We start from the raw sequence: 17,222 nt of genomic DNA, 5'->3' as shown, positions 1-17,222 counted from the left end.
GGCAATCGATCTTTTATATAGATGAAAGTAGGTTGAAAACGAGATAAATACCTTCCGTCCTATTTTGATTAAAAAACTGCCATGATAAAGGCAATCTTCCCTACATTGAGGACCGAAAAATGTTCTATCTTGATTACTGATTATAAAATATTCTGACCTGATTTTTAAAATTTTAATTTATTAATCAATAAAACTATCATAAATACTATATACTATTATCTGTTGCTATTATCTTTCAAAAGACCGCAAGATTTTTTATTCTAGATACATTATGTTCCAATAATAGCATCCTATAAGCCTTGCAGGCGAACGGCAATACCTATCTGTGTTCATCATTATATAGCCTCCTCGCGGTGGCTGCAGAAAACCGTCTTCGGACGGGCCAAGACTTTGTAGGGCCGGGCTAGCAGTAGGCTCATCCACCTGACGAGGATCTGCTTGTCTGCTGGCCATGTGTTAGAGGCAAGTAGGTCTGGCGGGGGATGAGTCGAAGCAACAGCCCAGAGATCGTCCTCCCTTCGCTGGAGAAGGTTCTAATAGATGCAAGATTGCTAATAATAAGGAGGCCGGTACTGTCGACGAACGCGATGAAAAAGACCTCGGTAAATACCAGACAATGGTTGAGGAATACGACAGCAAACGTCTAGCAGACGAGCAGAAGGCGAAGCCCATCGCTCTGAAACGCAATCGATCTCAAGACGAGGCCGAGCAAGATCACAAGCGGAGCAAAGTGGGCAAGAGCTCGAACGACAAGCAACATCTGAAGAAAAGTAGGCAGCAACAGCCAGCCGGCGAGCCACGAACTGCGAAACCCTTCGGCGACCTAGTTATGTTAGTGTAGTTATGTGTAGTGCTGGCAGATAGTAATTCCGCCAGCGGCAAACTAGCACCGTAAGTGTGGACCAGTGTTGAGACTAGGCTATCGGAGATGATCATTGAGACACCAAAGGTCACACGGGATCCATCCCCTGCTTTAATTCCTCTCAGATGGTCCGTGGGTTCCACGTTATAGTTTGCGGACTCCAAAGAAAATATTTTAATTTATTCCACAGAACAGCAGACGCTGATCAGAACAGCTCTAGAGCATGTATCCTCGCGAGGAATCTGCACGCTTTTCTATGTCCGGACCTAAGTTCCAACGACCTAGTCGTGGTCAAACGGGAGCAGGCGGAACATTTGACGAACACCATAGCAACAAAGAAGGCCAACCTATTGATAGGCTGCGACGGCAATGCTTTGGGGCAGCTCAGAAATCAACGAGAGAGGTGAGTAGTTCTTTGATTTTATTATTACTTCAATCCTATCGGTGTGTAACAGGGAAATACACCGACCTTCCATTTCCCCAGCTCGGGGAACTGTTGGGACGGTTGGGAGAAGGTCCTTGATATTACCTAATAACCGAGAATGAGATTCTTAGGATGGAGAGCTGGAGAATGTCTGAATAGAGATCCTTCTCAGATCACAGTTTCGCAGAGTTTCTTCCTTGCTTCTTTGTCGTTACGAGGAGCAGCGCTATGGTTTATGTAAGCGTCATTGCGCTTGAGAAAATTACATCAGATGTGACGTCCCATTAGTTGTAACAAATTTGGTTGGTACATTTGGTAAATAATGTGCTAGCCTCTTCTGCGAGAAATCAGTTGTCAGGCTGCGCCATGAAAACTAAGCGCAGGAAATTCCTCTCACAGCACATTGTTCGAAATTGTTTGACGGGAAAGAATCATTGCGCATATTCGATCTTCTACGTGAAAAAAATTGCGCACATTAGATCGAGTGTTAGTATCGTGTATGTAATGCAGTGCGTTCATGTGCAGCCATGTGGTTGCGAGCACAGGGTTGCAAGTATATAGTTTGTCAGATAAGATGGGTAAACATACACAAGAAAATCATCTAGGCACCATCGACATAGGGATACACCAACATGTTAACCAGAAGGACTACGGGCTAGTTAGCTACCTCGTCCCTATCATAAGCGATGACATTCCGTGCCCCCTAGACACTTGATTTCATATTCCTGTATTTAGTCTTCTTAGCCTCAACAAATCAAACCACTTCCTAGAATGCCGCAACCGAAGCAATCGAAGCTCTAGCAAACGAAGGGTCGACCCCGGAGATGTAGGCCAAAAACGTGGATGACGAACATACGGCAGTACAAACTTTTCAAAATCAGTACAACAGCAAATGTTCGCACGCAAGTTGACGTAACGCAGTTTGAGAGCGTCCGTCAGCTGCGAAGGTTTGTGTTCATGCCACAGTTTCCATTAGGGACCACGACCTGCACTGAGAGAAAACAAGTCGGAATATCGAAAGCTCGACGCTTCGGGCATAAAGATTTTGCTTTTATCTTGTGTGAGAAATTTTCTATTCACTTGTTTTCATTCGTACATAGCTAAAGATTCAAAATATTTCTCGATATATTCAATCCGCCGTTCATATGAGTTCACGGCACACACGTCTTAGATTGCATATGAAATGTTGACCTTCTATAACTTTGTTAATAATATATAGTTGTGTTTCTCTCAAACTTTCCAAAATTGTGCAACATACCATTGCTTATGTTAGTACTAAATTTTGTACCTATAGGATGAACTTAAAGGGGATTTCCGGGCAAATTTCTAAAATATGGAAAATATGCAATTATTTTTATTTGAGGAGGTATTCGGATGGGATGTATTTTGAGGCCTAGATTTTGTATAGATGCACCATTCTAATTTCTTCAGATTTTCCGGTTAAATAGGTTCTGAGAACGAGATCTGTTACTCTTTTTGGGACATATATTGTGAGCCCCTATTCCCCTACGTTTCACCCAACATTAGAAATAGATTTCGAAAGATACTAATTGAGCCCTTATAGACTTCCCGGGCTGCATCATCTCACCCATAAGGATTTAGTAAACCACCGACCACAACCTATTCAGCCGGATTTTATCCACAACCTGACGATCAGGGTATCGCTCATAGATTTCGTCGTTATGTAGGCTACGAAATCGTCCATCCTTATGTCGGGGGCCAAAAATTCTTCAAAGGATTCTTCTCTCGAACGCGACCAAGAGTTCGCAATTGTTCTTACTAAGAACCCAAGTCTCCGAGGAATACATCAGGACTGACAATATCAATGTCTTGTACAGTAAGAGCTTTGACACTATGGTGAGAGCGGAACAGCTGGCCGCCAACAATCGTGTGCGTCATAGCTGTTATCGGTTGTGATTTTCGACCCAAGATAAGAGAAATTATCAACGGATCTCGCACCGCCTGCTCGATCTGAATAAAGGCAGTTTGCACGTCTCGGGTCGTTCTTTCCATGATGTCGATATCGTGAACATAGGCTAATAGTTGGATGGACTTAAAGAGGATCGTACCTCTACCCATTTACCTCAACATCACGGATCACTTTCTCCAGGGCCAGATTACAGAGGACGCATGATAGGCCATTCCCTTGTCTTAGACCGTTGTTGATGTTGAATGGTCTTGAGAGCGATCCTGCTGCTTTTATCTGGCCTCGCACATTGGTTAGGGTCAACCTAGTCAGTCTTATCAATTTCGTCAGGATACGGAATTCTCTCATGGCCACAGTTTTACCCTGGCTATGCTACCATAGTCAATGAAAAGATGGTGCAACTGATGGCCATATTCAGTTTTTTCATCCCTTGACGCAGAGAAAAAATCTGATCTGTTGCTGATTTGCCTGGAGTAAAGCCTCTTTGGTATGGGCCAAAAATGTTCTGGGCGCATGGGACTACCCGACCTAGCAATATAGCGAAGAATTTCTTACAGATGGTACTCAGCAACCTATAATTGATGCACTGCGTGATATCCCCCTTTTTATATATGAGACAGATAATACCTGCTCGTCAAGCATTGATTCGCTGCCCCACAGCTTAAGTTGATGAACCGCTTGGTGTAGTTGGACGCCCCTATATTTACCAATTCGGCTGTAATTCCATCGGCTCCTGGCGTCTTATGGTTTTTAAGCCGGAGGAGTGCACAGACTGTTTTTTTTTCTATGCTTGGTGGTGACAGCATTTGTCCGTGGTCTTCAGTTGGTGGAACCTCCAACTCGCCGATATCTTGGTTCTTGAGCACTTCAGTTCAGTTTTAATAGAAAAAAGGCAGGCTTACAGGACAAGAACTCTGAAAACCCTGACGAGATTTCTTCTGACCGGAAGAGCCTCGCCTCAATCATTCTCCAACGATTACATTCACATCTTGGAGACCGTGATCATATTTCATGTTTTAACAGTTTTTGTATTTGAACTCATTTTTACTGATTTACAGCCAGGACTATTTTCTTGTAAGTGACTACTTTACAATATCCAATTATGATAGTCTTCATCCTAAGTATGTGATGTAGGAAACTATTCTGATCGCCATAAGAAGCTGCGAAAAACAAAACAATCTGACGGGAAAGTAGCAATCATGGAGCTAGCATTTTGAAAGCCTATATGCAGGGTTATAAAAAGAAAAATCGGCCCCTTGGTGAAAAATACACAGGAAACCAAGAAAACTCCAAGCATTAACTGAATTAAAAAACTTAAAATCCAAATCAATTTCCTATTAATGCGTTAAATGTTTTAATTTGGCTTATCTTAAATACCCCCATAATTTTTCACATGAAATATCTTATCTCTAATATCTAACTCAAATCTAATTTTGTCACAATTAAAAGTATATCACAGATAGGCGGAAGTAGCAATCAAATTGCAAATCGATCTTAAGTAAATTATCACACCACGATAAGGCTAATTCCACTGCAATTCTTAGAATTTTGTTAGAAGTAGATCGCCAAAACTAGAACGGAAAAAAGTTTATATCTTTAACCTAATTTTATTTGTATATAAAGTCAAAAGTGTTAATCAATCGCAACCAATACAGTTGAAAAGCTCAAAATATTAGAAACAAAACCAAACTTTACTTTACCCCAACAAAATGAGATCATTCAAGATTTTGTTTATTACATTTGTGTCCTTAATCGTGGCATCAATTGCCTTCGATCCATCAAGGATAGCTCAAGAAGGCAAGGAAGGAATTGAAGATAGTAATGCTGGCGTTCCTGCAATTCCCAAAGAACAAGATCAGTTGGTGATGATGGATATTGAAGTTGGGGACGAAAATGCTGATGCAAAGGATGAGCCTCTTCAAAGGATAAGTAAGATTTCAAATTGATACGAATATATGATGACTAAAATCTTATTTTCTGATTCTCAGAGTGTACAGCAAGTACATGCACACAAATCTGTCGGATTTTGAAATATAAATGTGGATATTGTGCTAGTGCGAGTCGCTGCGTATGTTTGAAGTGAAACATTTTTTTTTTTAAATAAATTCATAAGAAAATAAACTTTTTTAGATAAATTCAAATTTTTATTTTATTCCTTGAAAAATGGTTTCCCGAGAAAGGAAAATCTTCTCTCTTTATTCTATTATTTTCAATCCCAGCAAGCAGTTTTATCTATTCTGTCTCTAGGTTCCATTTCCACATTTTGTAAAGTCGCCTTCAAATTCGGGTCGAAATGTCGCTATAGCCATAAGGAATCGCTGCCCACTATGCTAATTCCTAAGCGCTGACAGCACTGCACGATACATAATTTGAGGGTGCCCGTTGAGCAAGACCGTATAGTTTCAGTAATTCTTTGGATCCTATGAAGCTTGGCCCTATTTTACTCCCTGATGAGGGAGATACGACAAAACCTTATTAAAACCAGTTTACTGTCAGACGTAGTTTTCTCGAAAACGGATACACCGGAGAAAAAGTATGGCAGTCATCTGGCTCTCGAAATATTGGTATCTGCGATTAACACCAGGGTTGTCCCTAATTAAAAGCCAATCTTTTCGTTTCCTTCAAACACCAAGGATAACCAAAAAGTTCGACGCCAATAACCACGAAGTGGTAATAGATAGGTCGGACATTGAGGAGAGCATGCAACTCCATTGCTGGTTACGTCATGCAGTGGAACCCTGTCTCGCAGATGGCCGACTTGTGGGTCGCCCCAAGCGTCCCTTCGCCAACTTCGCCACTTAACCTTCATTAGGCGGTTTACTTCGGACATTCAACTTGTCGGGTTAACTCAACTCGCTAATGCTTTGTCTCAGATCTCTAAGGTTAATATTCCAGCCGCACTCGATTTTTGGCAATCGGTGCGGCCCAGAAGAATGACGTAGTCCTTCACAGTGTGACAGCACATCGAAGGCGCGAACCTGAGTGCCATTGTGAATTCGCCGCTGCCGCTGCATTCAATAACCCTAGCAACAGCTGATGGCCTGGGGTGGCAAATGTCAAGAATGACATTTGTCATGACTCGACTCCTGTCCGTCGACCACCTAAATGGATAATATTTTGGTCGCTTCCTCTTCAGAATCTGAACACTTGGACCATCTCGAGTGCATTTTTCAACGTCTCCTTGAGGCCGGACTCGTTCTAAACGTTGAAAAATGAAATTTCTCGGCCACATGATCACCCCTGACGGAATTCAACCTGACCCAGAGACGGTTGAAGCGATTAAGAACTTTCCCTCGCTCATCACCAAGCGATCCTCAACGTCTCCTTATCTGGGCCCAAAACTAAAGACTGCCGTGTGTTTGAGACGGTCAAACAGCAGCTTGTTGATGCAACACTGCTGGCATTTCCTCAGCCAGATGAAACCCTAGCTGCGTTCATTGATGCTTCAGATTCAGATTCTTCAGCAACGGGTGAATAAAATCTGGCAACCGATGAGCTTCTTTTCAAAACAGCTCAAGCCAGCTCAACACTACAGCGCCTACGATCGTGAGCTATTCGCCGCATATCTCGCCATAAAATACTCCCGTTTCTCCCTTGAGAGCAGACTGTTCACCAAATTCACTTACCCCTAGCCCCTTATTTTCGCGCTTAGAAAAAAGCCCCGACAAAGCGTCCCCTCGCCAACTTAGGCACTTGAGTTATATCAGGCAGTTTACTTCTAACATCCAACACGTGTCTAGAAAAGACAATGTTGTGGCAGAAGCTTTGTCTCGAATTTCGGAGGTCACAGTCTCCGCCGCGGTCGATTATACGGCGATCGCCGTAGCACGAAAAGGCGACGTCAAGCTTCAGAGCCTGAAGGCAAACTCCAAACTTGAATTCAAAGAGTTTCCAATTTTCGGCTCAAACTCTAATTTACTCTGCGAGACCTAAAATAAGGGACCCAGGCCATTCATTCTGGCCGATTTTCGCAGGGAACTATTTCAAGCAATCAGGACGCGCATCCAGGCATCAGGACGACGTACTGATTAATCACCGGAAAATACTTCTGGCCGTCCATGAACAAGAACGTAAACTCTTAGGCCAGATAGTGCATCGCGTGGCACAAGTGCGAGGTCAACAAGCACGTTAGAAAGGAAGTAGGTGTATTCCCTAGGTCAACCAAGCGCTTCCACACTATCCATCTCGACATCATCGACCCTTTACGAGACTCGCACGGATTCAAATGATGCCTCATAATCAGGTTTACGCAATGGCCTGCAGCAATATCTCTGTCTGACTTCACGGCGCAATCATGTGCCGAGGCCCTCTGCCGAGGAAACCACGCTTTGGTGTTCCAGCCGTAATCATCACGGACAAGGGAATGCAATTCAAATCTACTCTTTTCGCGGGGTTAGGAAAGCTCCTTGGCTTCAAACGGCATAGGTCTACTGCATACCATCTACAGTCCAATGGTATGCTGGAACGTTGGCACCGGACGCTGAAGGCCGCCTTAATGGCTCGTGACGATCCGCCGTGGTCGCGGTGATTGTCTTCCGTCCTCCGTACAGCACAACGAGAGGAATTCCAGCCCCGCGGAGATGATATACGGGGAGGAGCTGCGCCTCCCCGTCGACCTTGTGCTGCACATCAGAACAGGGTTAAACGACTCAGGAATGCTGCGTCTGCTCAGGGACTCTGTTTCGAAAATACGGCCAAATTCACCGTCCCGATATGCGACAACGGAGGTCAACACTCCCAGAAACCTTGGGACTTCTACGCAGGCCCTCATTAGGGTGGACGCTCCTCGAAAATTGCTACAACCAGCATACGAGAGCCCCTTTAAATTGCTGGAACGACGCGAGCACTCGTTCAAGGTCGACGTCCGAGGCAGGCCCAAGTGGGTCTGTCTCCTTGGCCGACCGGGCGACCACTTCAAAAAAGCGCCCGCGGTATGTCAGATTTACCCGGTGTTCCTCATTGGCGGGATCACGTGGTCGGTTTTCTAAAACTGAGCGCCATTGTGAACTCGCCTCTGCCGCTGCATTCAATGGCGGTAGAAACAGCTGAATTCTTGAAGCTGAGAGTGCATCGCATGCCAGAAGTGTAAGACATATTAAGAAGGTCAACAAAACACTTCCATACCATACATATCGGCATTGTACGCGCAAGGTATTATAATTTAAATAAATCATGAGACTTGCACGCGATTCCCCCGCAATTATCAGACCTGGGAATGCAGCTCCAATCTTCTCTCTTATTGAAACTCAGAAAGCTCCTCAGTTTCAAACGTCAATTGTATACCATCTGAAATCCAATAGGATGCAGGAACGTTGGCGTCAGACGAGGAATCATAAAAAGTTTTCGAGCAAGGAGAAGACTCGTTCAGATTGGACGTTGAAGCACAAGCCCAAGACGGATTCCTTAGATAGGCTGAAGCCTTTCTTCCAGAGGGCAGATGTCCGTTGTCAGCTTCTGCGGCACAGTAGCCACGATACGGATTTTCTTGCCGAAACCCCTTAGTTTCACCCAGGGCGAAGTACTATGCCGAAGCGTATTCGATTCCAAGCAATCGTCGACCACGGAACATGTTTTTCAATTCTTCGTTTTTGATTCGAGTTGAAAAGTGGAATTGCAAAAATTTATGCAGCCGAATAGAAAAATTTAAATTACTGACACAAGGAATCTAGAGCGGCATTTTTACGGCTCCTTAAGAAGAGGCGGCCTGGTCTGATTATATTATACTTCAGGTTAAAGTTGCAAAATTCGGCAAGTTATCACACGACCTCCTCGCGGTAGCCTCTGGAAACCGTCTTCGGTCGGGCCAAGAGTGTGTAGAGCCGGGTTGTGAGTAGGCTCATCCAACTGACGAGGATCTGCTTGTCTGCTAGTCGTGTGTTAGGGGCAAGTAGTTTTGGCGGGAGGACGAACCCAAGCAACAGTCCGGGGATCCTCTTCCTCCCTGCACTGGAGATGGTGCCAATAGAATTTCAAGCCAAGGTGGAAAAGCATACGCCGAGAGCTGCATGGTCAATGGGGAGCTTGGTCTTTAGTAAGCGAATTCTGAATACCTTAGGCACATGCAGTTTCAAATAAGACCCTTACGCTGGTGGCCGGGCTAGCCAGAGTGAACATTCTTCCAGCACTACCCTTCCCGAAACTGGAGCAGGCGGGGGCAGAGAACGTATTGTTTCGCCGTCTTACATGACTCACGACCAATCAGCTCCGCCAAAAGAACTACCACATTTGACGAACACCATTGCAACAAAGAAAGCCAACCTTTTGCTAGGCTGGCAAGATTGACACGACAGACGAACTGGAGTCAAAGATCGAGGTTCTGAACAAGGCATTCGATACCGCCTTTAAAGTCTTGTGCCCTACTAAGAACAGCAAGAAGACACCGCCACCGTGGTGAAATGAAGATCTCTCCAGTCTCAGGAAGTTAACCAGGGAAATCTTCAACATCTGATACAGGCATAAATTTTAACAGCCATACAAGGACTGCCTGAAGAAGTATAAGCCGGGCATCAAGACCGCCAGGAGGCGGTCGTGGTTGGACTATTGTCAGAACATCGAAAGTACCAGCGAATCCGCGAGGCTCAGTAAGATTCTGTCCAAGATTCTTAAAAACTCAGAAGGCTCCTGGATGGAATCTTCTGTTGAGACCTTGGAGCTGCTGCTTCAGACACACTTTTCCGCCAGTCAGGATGACTATGAGTCAGAGCCTTGCCATGGCTGAATGAACAAAGATTGGTTCTTTCCTCAAATGTAAGGTATCTGGGTGTAATTCTGGATGCAAAACTAAATTGGAGATTGAATATAGAACTGAGGGTTAAGAAAGCCTTCCATGTCTGCAAGCGAACCTTTGCAAAGAGATGGGGTCTCCGGCCGGGATTATTCTCTGGATGTACTCCGCTGTGATGCGTCCAATCCTAACGCACGGTTCTATTGTATGGCGACAGGCTTTGAGCAAAAAATACAATAGAACGGAGCTTAATAGGATCCAAAGAACCGCATGTGCAGGTGCTTCTGGGACTCTGCAGTCCTGCCCGGAAGATGCGCTCAATGTACTCCTGCATCTCCTCCCGGTAGACCTCCACATTAAATATGTTGTAAAGTGCAGTGTCGTCAGACTACAGTCCGGATGCTGGACAGCGAAGTCCTACGGCCACAGTAATATCCTAGACGAAATACCTCGGGAAATCTGGGCATTCCTTACGGACTATGTCGCACGCAAGCTGAACTTCGGGAGAAAGTCCACTTTGCTTTGGTTAGAAAGTCCACAATCAGGGCAAAGTGGAAGACCAGCGGTGTGTTGCAGGGTTATGACACAGTATTCGTTACCGATGGATCAAAGATGGTCTGTGGAGTCGGAGCGGGGGTGTTCTCGAATAGACACAGTGTATCCGAGTCGTATGGTCTCGCAGGTTTCGCCAGTGTATTCCAAGGGAAAATACGATCGATACTGGAAGTCTCTCGATAGTTGGAGCATGATCTGGCCGGGGCGCTGAAGGTCACCCTCCTCTGGGTTCCCGGCCATAGAAACATAGAGGAGAATGAGCGGGCTGACAGATTGGCCAGACGGGGCTCTGTGCTTGGCAGCCCTTCGGTGGGTATAGCCGATGTCTCGCTGGTGACTGTCAAGGGCGGAATTTATTCGCACTACTTAGAAGTCGCGGACCTTAGATGGCGAAGACTTACCAGCTGTGCGCAATTTCTGCATTTGGGAGACGTTTGCAGATTCACCAAAAGCTTGTGAGTGTCGCACTCTAAATATAATACAAAAGAAGCAAACCTCCTAAATCCAAACAAATCTTCGATTTTAAAATGCGAATTAGATGCCCTTGAAATTATACTCCGAAAAGTTCAAACAACACATGCCTCTTTCAGAAGAATCTTATTGCACAATGTTAGCTAACAGTTTGAAGACGTAATCTCAGTAAAACATTTACTTCTTTGAATGATAATATTTTTTTATCAATACAACTGATACCATCTGGAAGTAAACATATTTCGGTGTTATGAACTATAATCAGTTCTCCCGTGGAACTAGAAAGGTTAATCAAACTTGCGTAAAGTCGTCTTATCACGTTTTAAACGTAATGAACCCTATTAGATAAAACTTGTTGATCCCAATGAAGGTCATGACACTTTCTTGTCGGAAATACAAATGTTGTAAAAAGAAAAAATACAATAAAAATTATATTGTAACGCAGATTGGAGATATGAGAAGAAAAAATTGTCTTTAATTCGCTAGAGTATTTTTAAATCGTACCTTGAAACAGGAAAACGTAAATATTGTCCTAGCATTTTGACCTAGTTTTGTTAGTATAAAACTCTGTACTTTGAATGGTGAAATCAGTTCAATTTGAAGATTCCACTTAACGCATTGCAACGCCCATCAAAAGCATCAAAGATGAAGTTCTTGTATGTTCTGGCCATCGTAGTTTTATCGCTTGTTTTGTCTGCCTATGCTGACAAAACAGAAACCGACAACAAGGGAGTTAGCGAACAAGTTCCTGGGACTTCTGCACAGAAACAAGAAGGGGTGCCATTGGATGACGCCAAAATCACTCCTAGACTTTTGAATGCAGCCGGAGCAGCTCCACGACGTAAGAATATTGAATTTAGTGCAACAGAAGTATTTCATTATTTCATTACAGTTGGGTGCTTCCCAAGGGATTGTACGAACAGATGCCGATGGCTGGGATACAGATGGGGATTCTGCAGAAGTGGCGGCTGTTACTGTTCTCGTTAGATTTCGTCGTTAAGTGAATGTTTTACAACATGTTATTCTTATATTTGTTATTATAATTTAAATAAATTTAATTAATGTGCAATTGAGAACATATGTGAGATTTTACATGCAAAAGGATTGGTACGTGGTGGTAAATAACTTCAACGCGAGTTTCTCTAAACAAAAAAAACACTAACAAGTGCTATTAAATGTTGTTTGTATACATGATCTGTTGACCTTCTTTTTTCTAACAAATATACCTTGAAAAAACTCAATCACTTTCAGTACTTTAACAGCCCGCACGAAATAGATCGTCGCAATAGGTCAAATCATCTGTTCAAAACTTAAAAGCATAACTAAGATTTTTTTAAAATAAAAAGTTTCAATAAATAAAAGAAATTCATCGACTTACCGAAACAGGAATCTTCACCGAATGATAGAAAATAGAGAGGGTATGAAACAATTCCAGTTCGTCAGGTTTGAGGACGTTCAGTGATAATTTGATGACGGCATTAATTTTATCATTTTGTATCCTAGAAATAGAAAAAAAAGATATTTGAAGTTCGAACTATCTGCATACAAACAAAGGGAAGGACCCTCACCTAAAATGCTGCAAGTTTGATGTCCACATGTCCCACTCTTTGGCAACATGGCCTTTGAGCCCTTGGGCAATGATATTCAAAAGAAACGGATGGCTTTTGCTATTTTCAATGATTTCATAGAAAGAGGGCGGAAAGAATTTTGCTTCCTTCTCCATAATGCGTTCGAATAATTCCACACTTTCGTTACGTAGTAGGCCTCGTTCAATATTCACAACCTCCATATTAGTCTTCGGCAAGTACTCCATCACCTTTTCGAAAAAAAAGATTTGTTAAATTATATTTGACATCTAAGCTAATCTAAGCTATCAATTAGCTATTCAATAAATCAATTGCCAAATTAAAGCAAAGCACAAAGCACCCTACTCTGGAGGTTACGCAGTATCTAGTGTTGGTTCAAACACAAATGGGCAAACAGGAAGTGGTTTTGAAGCTGATGGACTAGCTGATGGTGACTTAGCCGGGTGCGAACTAGGAGCAGGAGAATTGGGAAACACAGCCTTGGGTATTGGGGTTGGAAAAGGATATAGCACCGTTGGACGTTTCGGACTTGGATTTGGGAAAGGGCACAGCACAATAGCCAGAGGATCCACAGGTGAATTGGGGAACGCAGGATTCACTGTCGAGGCTGAAAAAGGATATAGCACAAGTGGAGGTTTCTGACTGGAAACTGGGAAAGGGCACAGCATTTTTGCACTTGGCAGCGTCAAATACGGACGTGGCTCAGGTTGGAGTACAGACTCCATGTTCGCTCCAGCTGGAGTTAGGTGGTAGCGGCACTTTGATTTCCGGATCAACTCAAGGTGGCCAACCTATTGTAGTGATATCATTCATCATTCATTCAATTCATTAGTAATACGAAACCTTACCCGACCTCACACAAATAACTTACCCGACCTCACACAAATATTCAAGTTACATAAACAATAACAATCACTCATTAACTGACCTATATTTCCTCATAAGTCACTAGAGTTCACTTTGTATCTACCGCCGAACAAAATACAAGAAATAAGATCCACTTGAGTCACAACATACCATGCATACATGACCCATATATTATACATAGCTACATGACTATGCATAAGAAATGCATACAGTCATATGACCAGCACGACCCGTATGTTTATGGATTGGTAATTTGAAAGAAAGAGAAAGTTATGACGTCACGATCATATATTGTTATGTACAGACCCAATTGGTCAAGAAATTTGCAAGTAAGTAATTAAAGGAATTTGATTGGTTAGTGCATAGAAAATAAGGAATTAACATATGTTAGAATGTAAGTAAGAATCATATAAAAAGAACTAGAGCCCCGAGGCTCGACACACTTGGTTATTTGCTTTTCATAAGGATAGATAATTGCTATACAGCGATATCTTTCCTGAGCAATTCCAATGTCATTTAGACCAACGGCAGACTGCTGCTGATTGTAGCTTCCGCAGATTGTTGCGGAGATAGGAAATCAAAAGAAGGTTTTTATATTTTAATAAAGTTATAATACTAAAGTAACTTATGTAACTCTTCTTATTTCAACTATCTGAATAATTTCACGATGTCGACTTCTCATCCCTACATGACGATCTTGCTTCCCTACACTATCATCCCAACCCTATCCAGTCTATTTGGAAATGCAATCGGGCTTGGAAGTGAATCAGGATTTGGAAGTGGAGCTAGATTTGGAAGTGGATCTAGATTAGGAAGTGGTTCTGGATTTGGAAGTGGACCCGGACTAGTGAAACTGGATTTAAAAGCGAAACCAAATATGGAGGCGGTGGAGGATTGGGAAGCATAGTCGCATCTGGAAGTGGAGTCGCTATTGGAACTGCGTCCGGATTCAAAAGCGGGGCTGGATTTGGTAGTGTACCAAAAGCCGGTGCCCTAGCAGGCGCTCCACTTGGACCTGGATCAGGAACCGGACCACATGTTTATTCAAAATTGAATGCACCAAGGACACCAGCAACAGAATCCAACTTTTTCAATGAATATGGTACAAAATTGAGTGGTGCCACTATACCAGCGATAGTTGCCGAAGGACATGGAACCTATATAACAGGAAAATAACAAAGCCGCCCTTCTACTATCTCCGGCATGTTCCCCATGTAGAGTCAAAGTAAGTGGACAGCAGACAATAGTGGACGTAAAAGTGGATACTATACTGGCTATGCTCAAAGTAATCGGCCCGGAAATATTGCCACTCTGACCGGATCCAAGTTTTCTGCAACTCAAATTATGTGGAGATATCCAGATATTCAGATGACCTCGATTTATACTGGAAATGGCGCAAACATAGTTTCCACGTAGCCGATGTTGTTCCTTCAGGCTCTTACAGTGAGTTTACTACAACCTACAGCAGCAAGTATAGCGGTTCTAGTGGTAGCGGTATAGCAGGAAGTGGATTAGAAAATAGCGGTAAATTGGGTGCAAGCATCTATACTGCAAACAAGCCTTTCAGTAGTACTGCAGGTGCAGGATTAGCCGGATCTGGATATTTAGCTGGTGCTGATGGCCAAGCAAGCTTCTTGACAGTAGAATCGATGTTGGTGAACTTCTTGGAAGCGCAAGTTTCAGTGGGAACGGACAAATTTCAAACCGTCCTGCAGGTAGTGGAAATTCTGTAGGTGAACTTTCTGGAAGTAAGCCTTTTGGTAGCGGTGGACTACCTGGAGGCGGAAGTGCGTCAATCGGAAGCGGACCTTCATCTGGAACTCTAATGTATACGCAAAGTAAATGGAATGCTGGTGGTGGATATCAAGCCAGATATGGTCAAGGCAGTGGGTTCAAATATTATCCATCGAATTATAAACAAGGAAACAGTGCCACTCTAACCTCATTCAAACTTGGATATTCCGGATCTAAATTCTCCTCAATACAAGCAGGTTCAGCTAATTTTAGCCCCGCTATATTCCCGGACTAATAGGATTTGTTTTGGGTGCAGGCGGATTAGCTGGTAGTGGATTGGCTGGGTATGGATTAACCGGCGCTGGATTAGACGCCAGCGGACTTGTCAGTAGCCTAGCTGGAATTTACCCATCGAAGCAAACAGTAAGTAGTGGATCATCATCAGCTTCGTTAGGACTTGGTCTGGGTGCAAGTGGAGTAGCTGGCAGTGGATTGATAGGAAGTGGATTAGCTGGAAGTGGATTAACTAATGGCGGATTAGTCAGAGGCGGTGGAATAGCCGGAATTCACTTATCGAAACAAACAGTAGGCAGTGGATCATATTATCCAGCTTTGTTAGGATCTAGATCAGCACTCAGTAAACCAATATGTACGCTATGAATAAATTTTCTGAAATTTTTCAGTGCTTTTGTCCTGCTTTTGCAAATTAAATTGTTCCCGTAGGCCCAGCACTTAAAGCTGCGGCTCGAATCTGCCCGCCGTCTTATCCTGCAAATGATCGAGTTGATCTTTATTTCCCCGCAATGAAGAAGTTGCCTCGCTGGCCTCTAAAGGACGGTCACTGTACCAATTTTTGTCCTTGGACCAGCCAATCCAGATCTCTTATTTCTAGGGCTGGAAAGCACTGTTCTCAGGACTGGAAAGCACTGTTTTCGTGCCTGGAATGCCGTAAATCATATCGCGAAATATATTTTTCCTGCCAGTGCTCGACCTAAGTTCGACATGCACACCGCCAGTGCGAATCAATCTCATAATTTGACATCTACCCTCGCGTCTTCTGGTTTGTTGTTGCGGAATTCTTGAAAAATCTCGATGAAGGATTTACCTTCGCTCGGCTTGATGAGTGTAGCCTCTGACCGTTGTTTGTGCCTCCTCTTTTTTTTAGGACTACTATTGTCATCACAGTTGACCTCGACTTTGGTACAGTAGAGTCACTGCCGTCGATCTTCAACTTACATTGTGCTTCTTGTATTTAAGGTCTTTTTGATCCCGCTTGGTCCATTAGATTACCACTTCGCAAGAATTCTTCTTGTTACATTCTTTTCCTTCTGGTGGGCTGAGAGCACTGCGTTTTATGCAGCTAAGGGCTGCAATTTGCTTTCTCCTCAGCTCCTCATCGGCGGTCTTCCTAGATTTTCGCTGGTATGGAATAAGGTCCAGGAATTCCCCATGCCCATTATGCCACTTTCGACATCCCAAGAGAGGTTTCGCTGCAGCCTTCATTTTCCAGAAGACCAACTAGCACTTCTTAAGTAGTTTTTCTTCCTCCACTCTTGTGTTTCGGTTGAGACCCATCTGTGACTTTGCTTGCATTTCCACCTGTTTGGCGAATTTTTTCCCCCTACAAGGGATTGCCACGTAGCTCGCAGCTCAGCATCTTTTCTCTTAGCTTTTTTCCGACCTTGAAATCGATGGCGTCTCTCCTTTTTGGCCGGCAGAACTATTACTCTTCACGGTGCCACTCCCTCTCTCACTATTTTTCGCCTTATCCAATGGATCAGTGAGCCCTTCTACCTTTTCAGTAGATGACTGTCGCAGCTTCGCGGTTCTAGCAAACGAATTTATTTGCCAGAAGTGATGAGTTTGCTGTATTGCCGCTCCTTCTAAAAATTTCGACTATTGCTGGTTGTGTCGTTGTAAAAGTTTCTGTTGTTGTTGTTGGTATTATTGCCGTAAAGCTGTAAACTTGGATCCTAAACGATCAGCGATTTATACGGGATGAACTTCATCGCTTGTATGTTCCACCGTTACACTGAAAGGGTACGCCTGCGTGTTTGTGTGCATGGAGCCAA

At 43.5% G+C, this 17,222-nt stretch overlaps 2 protein-coding genes across 2 annotated transcripts in view; one reads left to right on the top strand and one right to left on the bottom strand.

Moving 5' to 3' along the window:
- The window catches only part of LOC119654435, a 114,533-nt gene that overhangs the window by 42,905 nt on the left and 54,406 nt on the right, over positions 1-17,222 (bottom strand). The window contains exons 6-7 of the mRNA XM_038059834.1: positions 12,532-12,779; positions 12,342-12,462 (exon numbers count right to left, since the gene is read on the bottom strand). Of these exons, the coding sequence (XP_037915762.1) occupies positions 12,342-12,462; positions 12,532-12,779 (369 nt within the window). The remainder of the gene's footprint in view (positions 1-12,341; positions 12,463-12,531; positions 12,780-17,222) is intronic.
- On the top strand, positions 4,843-5,360 carry LOC119654437. The gene is made up of 2 exons (XM_038059836.1): positions 4,843-5,142; positions 5,202-5,360. The coding sequence occupies exons 1-2, from the start codon at positions 4,923-4,925 to the stop codon at positions 5,294-5,296; spliced, it is 315 nt and encodes a 104-aa protein (XP_037915764.1). The 5' UTR covers positions 4,843-4,922; the 3' UTR covers positions 5,297-5,360.

Source organism: Hermetia illucens, chromosome 4, assembly GCF_905115235.1.
Source record: "Hermetia illucens chromosome 4, iHerIll2.2.curated.20191125, whole genome shotgun sequence".
NCBI classification, from domain to species: Eukaryota; Metazoa; Arthropoda; class Insecta; order Diptera; family Stratiomyidae; genus Hermetia; species Hermetia illucens.
This window is presented reverse-complemented; position numbering and strand designations above follow the sequence as displayed.